This window comes from Tenrec ecaudatus, chromosome 1 (genome assembly GCF_050624435.1).
Source record: "Tenrec ecaudatus isolate mTenEca1 chromosome 1, mTenEca1.hap1, whole genome shotgun sequence".
NCBI classification, from domain to species: domain Eukaryota; kingdom Metazoa; phylum Chordata; class Mammalia; order Afrosoricida; family Tenrecidae; genus Tenrec; species Tenrec ecaudatus.
This window is the reverse complement of record NC_134530.1, coordinates 48,060,205-48,073,825: the sequence shown is the minus strand read 5'-3', so window position 1 is coordinate 48,073,825 and position 13,621 is coordinate 48,060,205. Positions and strand designations below refer to the sequence as shown.

General features: G+C 39.1%; 1 protein-coding gene across 1 annotated transcript in view; it reads right to left on the bottom strand.

Moving 5' to 3' along the window:
* Nucleotides 1-808: 808 nt before the first annotated feature.
* The window catches only part of CLIC4 (chloride intracellular channel 4), an 86,827-nt gene continuing 74,014 nt past the window's right edge, over nucleotides 809-13,621 (bottom strand). The window contains exons 4-6 of the mRNA XM_075552587.1: nucleotides 12,886-12,992; nucleotides 5,620-5,801; nucleotides 809-4,165 (exon numbers count right to left, since the gene is read on the bottom strand). Coding sequence (XP_075408702.1) covers nucleotides 4,001-4,165; nucleotides 5,620-5,801; nucleotides 12,886-12,992 — 454 coding nt within the window. The 3' untranslated portion in view covers nucleotides 809-4,000. The remainder of the gene's footprint in view (nucleotides 4,166-5,619; nucleotides 5,802-12,885; nucleotides 12,993-13,621) is intronic.

Here is a 13,621-nt window from a genome sequence, read left to right as displayed (position 1 = left end):
TGATATCTGATCAGGGGAGTTTTCTTTCTCCCCAGCCCCAAATATTCATAGGTATTTGGGGTATAATTCTTTCCATATCAACCTGTAGATTCTCTCTTTTAAAACTCCTTTGGAGTTTGTTGGAAAATATATTGAATTTATAAATTATTTGTGACAAGTGAAATGCACATGCCTTTGGAGTTCTAGATCCATTAACATAGTAACAGTATACCTATCCATCGAGTAGACTTTCTGTAGGGTCTCCATATTCTCTTAAGAACTGGCACATTCTTTGTTACATTTTCTGTAAACATCTTTTTAAACAGACATGCTCACTATGAATTGTAATGGCTCAATCAAGTACACAGCAACAATCTCACTCCCTTCTCATACCCCAGGAGTTACCAATGTCTCCATATTGTCATGCCTGTTGACATTAGTATGGAGTAAGATAGGGAGTTTGGCCCTCAATCTTGTGTCCAGCAGAATTATTTCTAAAGGTCTGTAGATTATCTTGAAGTTTTCTGTATGTTTCATCTTCATGTATGACATTTGATTTTCTGTATGTTTCATCTTCATGTATGACATTTGATTCTTGTACACATCTATATGTAGGTTAATTTTTTTAAACCTCTGCTCCTATTTTGCTAAGAAAGCATTGTGAGTTTTTATCAAATTCTTTATCTGTACCTACTACTGAGATGATCTTGTTTTCTCTAATAAATGCGAAATCTTTCAGTTGCATGGGGAGTGGGAAGGTTAGTCTCAAATAAAACACTTTGACTCCAAGTTGTTATTTATTTTCATGAAGAGAGGAAAAAAAGAACCCTTTATGATAGTGAAAATATACTTTATTTTTTTTAATACAATAGCTGCCACCAATATACTGGTGCATGATGTTCCAGAGAGAGGGAAAGGAAAGCATGTGCTGTAAGTTTTCATTTGCCTTTTAAATAATTCTAAAGAGAACAATCCCGGTTCAACATTATGGCTTGAAAATTAAAATTTTTCCCCATGATAAAAATATAATTTTGGTGGTTCCAACCTTGATCATTTAAAAGACCTTGATCATTTAAAAGAGTGGAATAGAAAGAGTCCATATCGCATTAATGAAATGCTTCCCATACTTTAAATTAAACACTGATTAAAATCTGTGTAAGAAACTGGTTAAATAACTCTAATGCAATGTGTATCAAAAAGGTGCCTGAAAAAACATTGTCTCCCCTCATCTTTACTTTGTAGCATTTTCTAACGGGTTTTGTTGTTTTAGTGCACAAAAATAACAGCTATCTATCCACATGCAACTCGAGAGAGATTGAAACTCAACAGAAGTAAAAATGCCTAAATTCTAATATTTATCACTGTGGTGTAAGAATAAATGTGAGAAATGTCTTCGTTATATACAAGGATTTAAGGACAAATCATGAAAGCCAAAATTACCACGAAATGAGATCTTATTTCAATTCTATCACAAGATAACAGTACTAGGAAGAGAAGATAACAGAACTGTATACAATTTTTCACTGACATCAAAAGGGGGAATTACATCAAATAAAACAGTAGAGCTTTCCTTAGAGAATGGGGTCTCCATTCGTGTCCTCACAGAAGGGGATAAGTGGGGTTCAAATACCTGAAGGAGTCACTGACTTGGTTACTTAGTTGTAGAAGGCTGTCTGATGGGCTCCATTATGCCAACCCCTCCGTGACATGCACAGCTATGAACTTTTATGTCCCAAATCTTCCAAGGTTGTATGCTTTGACCTTCCCACAAATATATAATGACATAAGAGGAAGTTGCCGGATCATCCTTCCCCCAGATTCTGTCCATGTGCCAATCTCTATTTGACTCTCTTCCCTGATAATGTGATATAACCTGTCTTTCTAAAAATAATTCCGCCTTGGTCACAAGCATACAGACCAGTTAAGTGTGACAACTGCCACCAATGCCTCCCTGGAAGCTCCAGAGAGACAGCATGTACTCACTGGATACTTTGAAAACCATGAGTGAACAGAGGTCTGACGTAAAAACCACGTCACAACTGTGTTTCTTATCATGTGATCTCATCGCTATATTTCAGGAATGTCACACTTTCCACCATTTGCCCTCTCCTTTGGACAGTCCACTATTCACTAGAAAGAACATACAGCCCTCTTTTGAATCTCTAATATTATAAGGCAACAAGGTTTCCAGTCACCTGAATGCTGCTGGGACAAATAGAACATTCTCACATGCACTGAAACTACTAAAATGTAATTTCCTTAGACTGCTTGACAAACTGGACAACACTTCTTCCTGAAACCAGACAAATTACTCTCCGATATTTAATTACTGAGAGATGGGAGACAGAACTTTTGACCAGCAATAAGGAGTTCCAAAGAAACAGAAAAAGGGATCTGCCTGGACTGCTCAGACCCAGTGTGGGGCTTCTCTGACCTGTCTAGCCCTAGCTCTTTGGGGCGCGGGGGAGATGCTGCATGCTTGTCTCAAAGTCAGGCTGTCTCTACGAAGCCAGTGCTTACTCTATGTCAGCATATAAAATGAGGAAGGCTTTGCCATTTTAAAGCAATATACTTAACATTTCCAAAGGCATCCTATGAGAAATAGTACTTCTTAAGACAAGTTAGGTATAAAAATTTACCAAAATATATATTACAGAGACAACCAGTCTTTGAAATTGTACTTTAGAAAATCCACTGAAAAGTAAAAATGAATAAATACGTATCATCCATGTCGACCTCCCCTATTAGAACACAGAGCATCCTGGGCCCGGGACTTCCGGTGTAAACAAACAAAAGCACACAGAGTGCTAGGCCTCAACAAAGCTGTAAGCAGTCGGACTCACTGACATGCACTGACTGAGATTAGGCATCATCAGAGAAGATGATGGTGACTCTTCACAGCTACAATTGACTCTAGTCTCCCAGGAGACAAGGGTGATCTCTGTGGTACCAGAAGGGTGAGGCATTCTGCTTGACTGACTTACCGTCAATGGTTGCTTTAGGAGCCAAGTATGACTGGACATTTTGACAAGCCTACCCGCGATCTCTTCCTTAGGGCCGCTCCTTTCACATGGCGATCCCTGCACTGCTGTAGTTAAATCAACTAAGTGTGCTTCTCTAGAATGCTCAAACGATCACTAAGTGGCAAAGGTCTACGTTTACCTAAGAAGGAACTCTCACAATGAAAGCAACGTGGGAAAAGCACTGCCAGTCCAAATGCACGGCACTGGGCAAATACAGAGGCCACTCCACAGATTTAGACGGGACATGTCCAGTGCCTTTCGGCTTCTCCTGGAAGGGAAAAATGCTTAAATACAAGATCTTGAGGACATTTAGCTTATACATTGTGTCAGGTGTTAAAAATAGTATAATGGATAGATGCTTTCAGGCAAAAGTCAAACAAAACTCATCTACAAAGTAAAATAGCAAAACCTGTAGTGACTTTCTATAAAGGACTTCTTCTCTGGTGGTGAGTCTTTAGTACATATCCAGGAGAGATGCAATTGAAACAGATGATTTCTGATACAGTAGCAATCCTTACACATACTCTTACTAAATATTATAAAATTCCAAAAATACATAAATACTCCTTGTACCATGCATTATGCACCAGTTTGGGGGCTGACTGATGAAGTCATGGCTGCTAATTCAACAGTTAGACATTGCACCTCAGAAGTCCTGCCGTCTATACACAGTGAGTGGACATAATAGTAAGGGCTCCGGGGAGCTGGCAAACTCCCTCTGCACTGCAGGGTGTGTGATGGAGTGTTGCCGAATTAGAGGACAGGAGGCTATGGGTAGGGAAGGTAGGCAGGTCCAGGGAATTTCAAAATAATACTGCTTAGGAGTGTATGTTTTAAGACAGCTACTATACCTTGTCTATCCTTTCTATCCTAATTTTGAATAATAACTGCATGTTCATGCAAAGAGTTTCTATTGATAGGGAAAGGAGCGAGCGGTCTGTCAGGAAAGCATATTCTGTTAAGGGAAAATGTGAAGACATCTCTCCAGAAGTGCTGCTTTACTTGGTAAGTCTTTTGGCTACATCACTATATGCGATTTCAACTTCCTTATCACTGGGACAAGTATTGGTGAACTCATCTCGACTATAAGCATTGGTTAAGTATCTCCAGATGCCGGTCATTGCTTTGGGAATATCAAAGTTGCGATATTTTTTGGCCACCACCTGAAATAGAAAGAAATCAACTGTTAACAGATTCATTTCCCATCTCTTATAGATCAGACAGACCTGTAATTTTAGAGCAAATGATTCATTCTAGAAATCATTGAAAGAATGGCTTCTAATTGGACAGGAGGTTGCTGCTTTCATTCAAGTAGAGGCTTGAGGGGGGAGATGCTCACAGGCATCCTCCCTGAGGATGATCAGTTGCCAGACTGCAGTGGGCCTCACTCCCTGCTATTAAGGACAATGGACACCTGTAGTCAACTATTTGATTCCTATAAGTGGGGTTTGCACCCTACTGATAATGGTTCCACTGGAGATCCAGAGAACAGGTCAAAGTTAAGCTGCCCTCCTAAATCTAGGATCCACCCATCTTGTCACATGCATACCCCAAATCCCTCCTCTCCTTCCTATTGCGTGTATGACCCTAGATCACCCCCTTCACTGCTGTATAACCTAGAGTGCAACCCCTTCCTGTGACGTAGGTCCTCACCTGTAATTAGGGGCTTGCATGTCCCCAGAGTAGCTAAAATAATGGGCTAGCATTTAAGATTATCTCTCTTCCTCCACGTGGACCACCAAGCGAGGCTGAGGTGAGCATGCTACTATGGATTGTGTCTAACTCCATTTATTTCAATATTTCTCTTCTATCTCTCATGCTCTCTATAACTTTACTATGATCTTTACTTATTATCGCTGTACAATTGCGCCTACCAGACGTGTTAGGGGCTGGCTTCCCTGACAGGCCGGAACAATGACTGGGTTGCAAGCCACCCCAGGGTCTCAGAAGTGCGATGGCACAAAAGCCTCCCTCGAACATGCAGCCAAGCAGCCAAGCGCAATCCCAAGATAAATACTTTTCAAACACATAGATGATTTTCCACCTGTCTTTCCTACCATAACCCATATGGTATAATTAGTATTCATTATTGTTCTACTTAGCAATGTGACTACCACAATCTCACATAATAATTTTTTTGTCTTTAGTAGAAAAGGGCGGGGGGGGCCAGAACAAAATACAGCAATTTAAGTCAGGTTCCTTGTTAACATCTTTGGATTTTTATGCAGCCATGGAAAAGAATTCCTCTCCATATACATTAATTTATAAGACTTAATTAACCCTAAGGTGTTTCAATTCTTGTGTAAGTACCATTAAGTTGTAAGCTTAGGAGTTCCTAGGCAAGTATCATGAGTCTGGCACTTCACTGGAAGCAGAAGTCGGCTGTTCAAACTCACCCAGGGCTCTGTAGTAAAGACCTGGCAGTCTGCTTCCAAAAAGATGACAGCCAAGAAAAGCCTATGGGCAGCTCTACTCTGTGAGAATATAGACTTAACAGCACCTAAGAACAAGTCAATTATCAGATGCCTAGAGAAGTTTTAAATGCAAATGAAGTGTTGTGTTGGTGAATAGAATATTAACTTTAATGGCAATTTGACACCACATCCAACAAGCCTACCTTGACAATGTGCAGTTTGGGCAGCAAATTGCAATCAGCTAATGTCATTTCGTCGCCGTCCAGAAATTTACGTGTAGAAAACTTAATGTCCTCCATACTGTTCTCATCAATTTCATCAGGGAGGGGAGAATTCAGATACTCGTCCAGTTTCTGCAGTGTTTTCAAAAGCCCCCTCTCCAACGCTGCGAGAAAGAGGAGAATGCTGTCAGCAGGGAAAGCCACAACCTCAGCGTGGAAGAAAGCATTATTGTTTCCTTCAAAACTAGCTGTGGACGCGCATTCTAACTCTAGGGGCTCCGGCTCCAGGTGAGTCAAACAGCTTCTCCGCCACCCTTTCACACAGCTCCTCATGCTGTGGCGACCCCAACCACATATTACTCTCATCGCGACTTCATAACTCTAATTTTGCTACTGTTATGAAACAGGCAACCCCTGTGAAAGGATCGCTCAACTCCCAAAGGGGTCGCGTACGACCCACAGGTTTCCTTAGGGGTTAAAGTTGGAGGAGCAGGGACTGAGACAAACTGCGTCAGGTAAACATATAAACAAACACAAGAGCTCAGATGATGGTCTCAGTAAAAACTTGCTAATATCTACACACCAGGGATAGTTAGATTTAGCCCAACGACTGTTATCAGCACATTGCAGAAGTACTAAGAAACTCCCAAGCAAAAAAACCTAAAAGGAAAATTTTTTAGTCAAAGAGTTTATGGTTGGGGTTTCTATGTTATTTCTTAATTCACAGGAAGCCAAGAAGAGCAAAGGGAAAATGTTTCAAGAGAGAGGGTTAAAGTGGCTCCGTTTACAATGCTGCTTTGGGGTCCCTTAAGCCACACAGATTAAGATGCTCGGGTTGCTCAAATGTTCTGGTTGGTATAATCCAGACAGTAAAGGAGCAGAACCAAAGTTAGTGAGACGAATGTATTCTTCTGGCAGCTCAAGGTTATTCAACATTCTTTGCCAGCATTCGAATGCAAATGCATCATTCCCCCTTTTCTTTATCCCCGATTTCATATGTATTTGAAGTGAAAGTATTCCAGTTCATTTTTGATAACTTCAATTTTTCATTATTTCCTACATTCATACATTCCAAGCTCTAATTACTACTGAAGGTAAGCCGCGGTTCCTTCTGATTCTGAGTGGTTTCACATTGGCTAATGAAAGCCGTGAGGCAGCTCCTCCCAGTTGGATTTTGAGCACCATGCCACCTCTGGGGCTCCTCTGCAGCAGACGCGACTCCCATGTTAGACATAAGGGGTGTGTGTTTTGTTTTGGCTCTTCCCCCCGAAGTAGATCACGGGGTCCTTTTACCTTGTCTGGAACCTCCACTGAAACTCGTGTGCTTTCCTGGAATTTGAAATACTGGTGGCATAACTAGCTTCTAGCACCTCAACATGCAAGCCACCACAGAATGGCAAACTGGCATTTGACTGGCGGTGAAAGGTCTTAAAAGTAGACAGCAATTCTGCCTGAAGACTACAGCGTCTTCAGCTTCTGTCTTAAAGTTCTCAGCCCACTAGACCGCCGTACAAACTCAGAATTTGTCAGCCACACAAACACACCCACGAATTCCTTGCACTAAGACACCTTTCAAAAACAAAGAAAATTGGTAATATTTTTCATCTTAAGTAATTATCATGTCAATAGGGATGTATGACTTCAAGCATAGATGATGAGGTCAAAGGACTGCCTGCTTTATTTATTAGAACAGGTTCCTGGCCCATAACCAGAAACAAGCTGGTTTATTTCTTAGAGAAAGCACATAAGTAGAAGGGATTGATGGAACCCAAAAAGGCAGAGTTGATGAGTTAGGAGTTCTCAAATGGAATTGGAGAATTGAGAAGGAATCAGGCTATTAACAATGAAAGATCAAAAATACAAAGGCAATAGAGACAGCCTTTTATAAATCACATGCAAGTTGTTCATTATGCAGTTAGTTGAAATGCAAAGTTTATATTTTAAGAACAGAATGCACTGCAGGAAATAACTAGACTAGTAATTTCAAGATGTTTTTGAAAACTTGTCATGGCAGCACTTCAACATCAAAAGGGGGAAAAGAGACAGCAGAATCTCAGGATTATTAAAGAAAAACTTAAGTATTCAATATGTGTCCTATCAAAGTAGTAACTATGGAATAAAAAGCCTAAAACCCTGTTTAAACAGATTATAATGAATGTGATCATGGTCTACAAAGGAAATACGCTTGCTTGAATTAAAACACTGAAATAAACATCTCAAATTATATCCGAGAGATACAGCGTACTCTGAAATACACCTCTTCCCAAATTAATTTTCTATCGTAATCAATACAAAAACAAAAGATTCTATATTTATAAATGTTTATATAACATACAATGTTTACAATCGTAGATTTAAGGCACAGACTAAAATCAAGAAAAACATTTCAATTTCTGTTCTTTCTATAATGTTGTCCTTAACAATATTTGCAATGAGGTTGGCTTCTCTTCTGTACCGGACTAGAATGTTAGGGATATTTCTATAGCATCAAGGAATATCTGAGTAAAGAGCATGTTAATGAAAACAAAATTACTGCATTCATTTGATACCAACATAAGGGATGGTCAACAAAACAAATGAAAGAAGCGATGCCCAGTAGAGCTTAGAGGTACTAAAGAACACCACTCAATAATCAGAATGTTTTGAAGACAAACCATTATAGAGGATTCTGAAGTTGGCTAACATAAGGTGTCCAAATTCACCACTAGACGGCAGTAGAAGGCCATGAAAGTAGCACTATTTTGTCATTAACTAGAAATATTATTTTCAGAGGCTCTTCTCCAAAAGAAAAAGGGAAATTGCAACAGAAGCTGTGTCTGTGTGTGTGTATATACACATACATACATACATACATACATACACACACACACACACACATATATGCCACATCTGCATTGGAAGGTGTGGAGAAATGAATACTTTTCCTGGAATGAAAATATAAACTGGCAAAGACTTCTGAATATGGCATAACAGAGCACAATGTCCAGTACAAGTACTTTGTGGCCTATTTCATGTCTAAGAATCAATTTAGATGTCTATCCAGGGAATTTTTTATTTTTAAAAAATCTTATTACAGAATATTAAAAAGCATTTTTAAAGTATATATATATATATGTCTATATTTTGATATGGAAGGATTTCGGCTACTAAGTAAGGGAAGGGGAAGCCAAGTGCAAAATGTTAAAACATACATAAATATATATTAAATGCAAATTTTATTATAAAAAGCTCCATATTAAACTATTAGAGAACAGGTTGCACAAGGGGGTTTCAAAAAGGTTGTGAGGAAATTATCTTTTCATTCTATTTTTCACCAACTTTTTGAAGCCTTCTCATATAATAAATAGGTTTAAGGAAGGACAGCATTTTATTAAACTTCTTGATTTTTTAAAACATTTTAAATAAGCATGCATTCCTCTATAATTTATCATTTCAAGGTATAAAGTTAAAATCAAAAGGCGCGTAACAAAGAGGATATCTGTTGTTAAAAAAATACAATTCACAACGAGGATGACAAAGATCTTTTAAGAATTATGATGATTTACATGGGTAACACTGTATTTTAAAACTAGCTTTCTAAGAGCCTCCAATAAAAGTATTTAAAACAATAAAAATAAAACTAGTTTTAATAAGGGTGACCTTACACAAACTATTTTTAATGTCTAGATTAAAATCAGTTGTAAATGGGCCACGGTAATGGGTACTTAATGCCTATTAAATGAAATACAGTGTAGTTTTATAGCGACTATATAATAATCAAACATCCTATAATTCCAGAGTTTTTCTTAGATCTTAAATAAAAAGGAACTAAAAACAGGCCCCCCAAGAGTTACTGCCTTCATTTAAAAACAAGAATTTGATGTGGTAAAAGATGCCTCAGATGTACTGGCACATCTCATCACCACTGTTAATTCATTTCTTCAGAATATCATACATACCAAGAGCACTTAATTGTATATTAGTTGTAGATGTGGGCCTAATAAATAGCATAAATTAATACAATGATAAAACTGAAAAAAAATTAGCTCTTAAGTCATATTAAAAGCATCCTATAAAAGCCAAAACCATTCATTCTTTAATATTTCAAAGATTACATTAACTCTTACTCCCTATCTGTTTGGACAACTTACACAAAGAATCCTCATTTATTTTCTCTCTCTTTTTTTAAAAACAATTTTATTGGGGGCTCGTACAATTCTTATCACAATCCATATATTTTTTCTTTTTGTCCATCTTCCTTCTTATCTCGTTTGTCAAATCTTGTTTGTTTACTTTGTACCCAGTGTAAACATGGTCCTTTTGTTTCACTGGCCCCAAACTAAAGCATCCAGGCACCTAATACCTTTAGAATTGGGGCTTAAAAGGATCCAAATAAAATACCTAATACAGGCTACTAAAGCGAAGGCCGGCCCTCTCTGAGCTGCCGCACAAAATGATAAATCTATCTCTGTACAGTGTTCGTTGTTGGGTGAGTATTTCGGGGACAAAAAGGCAGATCACTAATTTCCCAGGCTTATAAAAAGCAATTAATTTCAAAGCAGGCAACAAACATAGAGCAGGGAGTCCCATGAAGCTCCAGACATTATTTCCTAAGGCCTCATGCCGACGACAGGTCCCAGTGGGGGAAGTTGCTTGGTAACTGGAATTATTTACCAATAGGTAACTTAATATAAAATCTTTTAAATTATACACTATGTAATCCATTATATTGTTTGTGTCTCTTCGGCTATAGCATTCTGAGGACTGCAAGCGTAGGTGGCTACTTAAGATGGTATCAAACTGATAGGAAAAAATAGAACACAAAATTACTTCAATGAGTCATTTTCTCCCCTATTTCCTCTCCACCAAACCCTAGTTTCTAAAGGCATTTTTTTTTAAACAACACATTTTCTTCCTCTCTCCTTCCACTAAGTGTCAGAAGACATTCAGCTGCCCTCCAGCTGCCAAGTCACAGGGAGAAATAAAAACATTATGACTTTAATCAATCAAAGTACTATGCATCCAGAAGATTTGGGTACAAAAGGATAGTTTTATGAAAAGAGCTGTCGGCCTATATGAAGAAGGGTAGCACAGAGAAGACATTGTCTGTGGGAAGGAGAGCCCTCAAGTAACTGCTTATTTAATGGATAAATGGCTGGGGCAAAACCATTAAGGGGGCTGTTGAGGGAGCCAACTGCTAGGAGAAATTGCTCCCACACCAAGGACGTTCCTAAACCACGTGACTTCACTTAATGTAAGCCAGGCCTGCATGTGAAGGCCCCCCCCACCACCATCTCCACCACAGAAAAACATTTCATGCATTGATTATTGCCCCAGAAAGCATGCAAAAGAAGGACAAGGAAAACTCAATACTAAATTATACAAAGTACCATAATTTTTTAATTTAAGAATCAAAAAAGTTAGTTTGGAAATCTGCCTTCTGAGATAGCACAAATAAATTAGCAGGTGCTTTAATTTTCTAAAAGATACTCAGTCCTTAACCAGCACTGAGAGTTTTCCCCTTTGATATTCTTGATCATCTGCTGCCACAGACTTCTACTCAAGTTAACCCCACCCAAAACACCAAACAGACTAACAAGCTGAGTTAAAAAAAATGGTTTTTGGAGCTAGGTATTTGGGTTACTGCTACTCTTATGTAAACTCTGGTGTTCTCTATACAGCTTTCCAGAGTTAATAATACTGAGCATCCCAAAGAGAGGGAAAGGGAAATAACCAAAGGAAGTCAGACAGTTTATTACATTACATGGGCTCTCGGTTAAAGAGACCTCACCTCACTCTCTAAGTTCAGTAAATGAAATAATAAGAGAATGTCTTTTAATAAGAAAGAAAATCCCATCTGTACTACTGTGGCAGTTTCATAATGTCCTGTCAACTTCAGCGAAGGGCCTAGCCTATCAGGTCATAACCAGTGAGGCCTCTGTGTGGGCATGGCCTTCTCCTGAGGATTCTAGGAACTTCTATCTTCTTCTCTGGAGGCGGGACACACACACACTCTCTCTCTGCTTCACATTACTGATGACAAGCCAGATGGAGCTGATGGAGCCAGAACCCTAGAGCTGGAGAAGCCTTGTGGAGACCCACACCTGTGCTAAGATGCTTCCACCACCACTGGATCCACAAGACTTTCCACCCACTGGCCTGTGATCTTCCTGCATTCAGCATCATCGCATGTGAATCTGAAGAGGAATTTATAGAGTGGTATAGGACATATGGGCTAATATCAGACTTGTGGACTTGATCGGGACTGGGCTGGGATGATTTCTCAATATACAATTGCTCTTTTATCTAAAGCTCTTTTCTTACACATACGAGTGTTTCTCAAGTCCACCCGGACTAATACAACCACCTAAGTGATTCATACCATGAAAATGCCACTTTCAACTAAAATTTTAGTTAGCACAATGAAGAAAGATTTGGAAGAACTTAAAACAACTCCAAGAACTGCTTTTAGGAGTGGTTAGCAAACACACACAAAACCCTCAGAACTGAACAGATCACATCACGAAAAATAATGAAATGATGAAGGTTTTCACTCCAGTTTGATCACAGTCAACGACCATGGTAGCAGCTGTCAGGAAATCACACAACACACAGAACTGGGCAAATCCGCTGCAACAGCCCTCTTTAAAGATTTTAAAAAGAGAAGATGGCACCGTGATAACTAAGATGTGTCTGATGCAGGCCACAGTCTTTTCAATGGTCTCATCTGCAGGCAAAAGCTGAGCAATGAAAAAGGAAAACCAAAGAGTTGCTGATGCATTCAAATTGTGGTGTTAGCAAAAATATCAAGTAGATAACGGTCATCCAGAAGAATAACAACAACAAAATCAGTCTTATATGCTGACTGACATTAGGGTGTTGACAGCCCATAATAAAGAAGTCTTAGTAATAGTTTCTTTAAGCTAGACCAATCTACTCTGCATCGTCGCAGCCATACAATCCATTAGTTTGATGCACCATTAATTCTTTGCACAGTTAAATTAATTATTTGAAGCATCACGGTAATTCCTCAAAAGGATATGACAACAATTTATCCAGTAAGCGTTGTGTGAAGCGCTCACTTTCTCTATGCTATGGGCTGTGGGACTCATCCCTGTGCGCCATCAAATATTTGACCAAGTTTCAGGACCAGTTTTTAAGATTCATGGGAATGATTGAATTTCAAAGCAGTAGTCTATAAATAAATGTGTGTGTGTGTGTTGGTTGGTTTTTTGCAGTGGGAATTCAATTTGTAAATCTCTCCATTACCTTCATTTGCCTCTGGTCTTGAATTTTTGATATATGCAGAGAACTTGGCAAAGATGTCCATCCCAGCAGTGTTTGATTCTGGGTGTTTTGGTGAAAGCTTTAAGTATCTAAATAGAAAAAGTGACAAAAGATTACAAATTTCTCCAAAGATGCATTAACATAAAATTTATCAATAAACTATGGGCTAGCAGTTACTAGACACCTTTTAACAGTTTACTATCCTAAGAAATGCCATCATCTGTTTTCTATGACATTTTTAAGATGTGTCCCCTTACCCCCCTAGAAAATAAAGCTCTGTGGACCTTTTATTCACGTATTAACGTTCTTGGCAACCAAGGCACCTGCACTCTACCACCAGTATATAAATTAGAATCCCGGGGGGAGGGTTGGTTGTTCTGCAGCTCTTGCCAAGCCACATGCACTTTGGAATGTTAGAGCAGCCTGTCCGAGAGAATGTTCTGCAATTCGGGCACAGTCTTCTACCAGTACTGTCCAGTAAAGTAACCACAGGTGACGTGTGGGTTTTGAAGTTAGTCAGAGCAACCTTGCAGGACAGAGAATGACCCGTAGAGTTTGGCTCTAATTAACCCTCATCGCATCTTCTGCCCATAGACAGAGTGGAGGTGGGCTCACACCACCACTGTTGTTGGTTACAAGCCGAGCACTAGTCACTGTGCTGCATGAGCGCCTTTGGCAACAGCAACTTTAAAAAATCCACAACACATATATTCAGTGC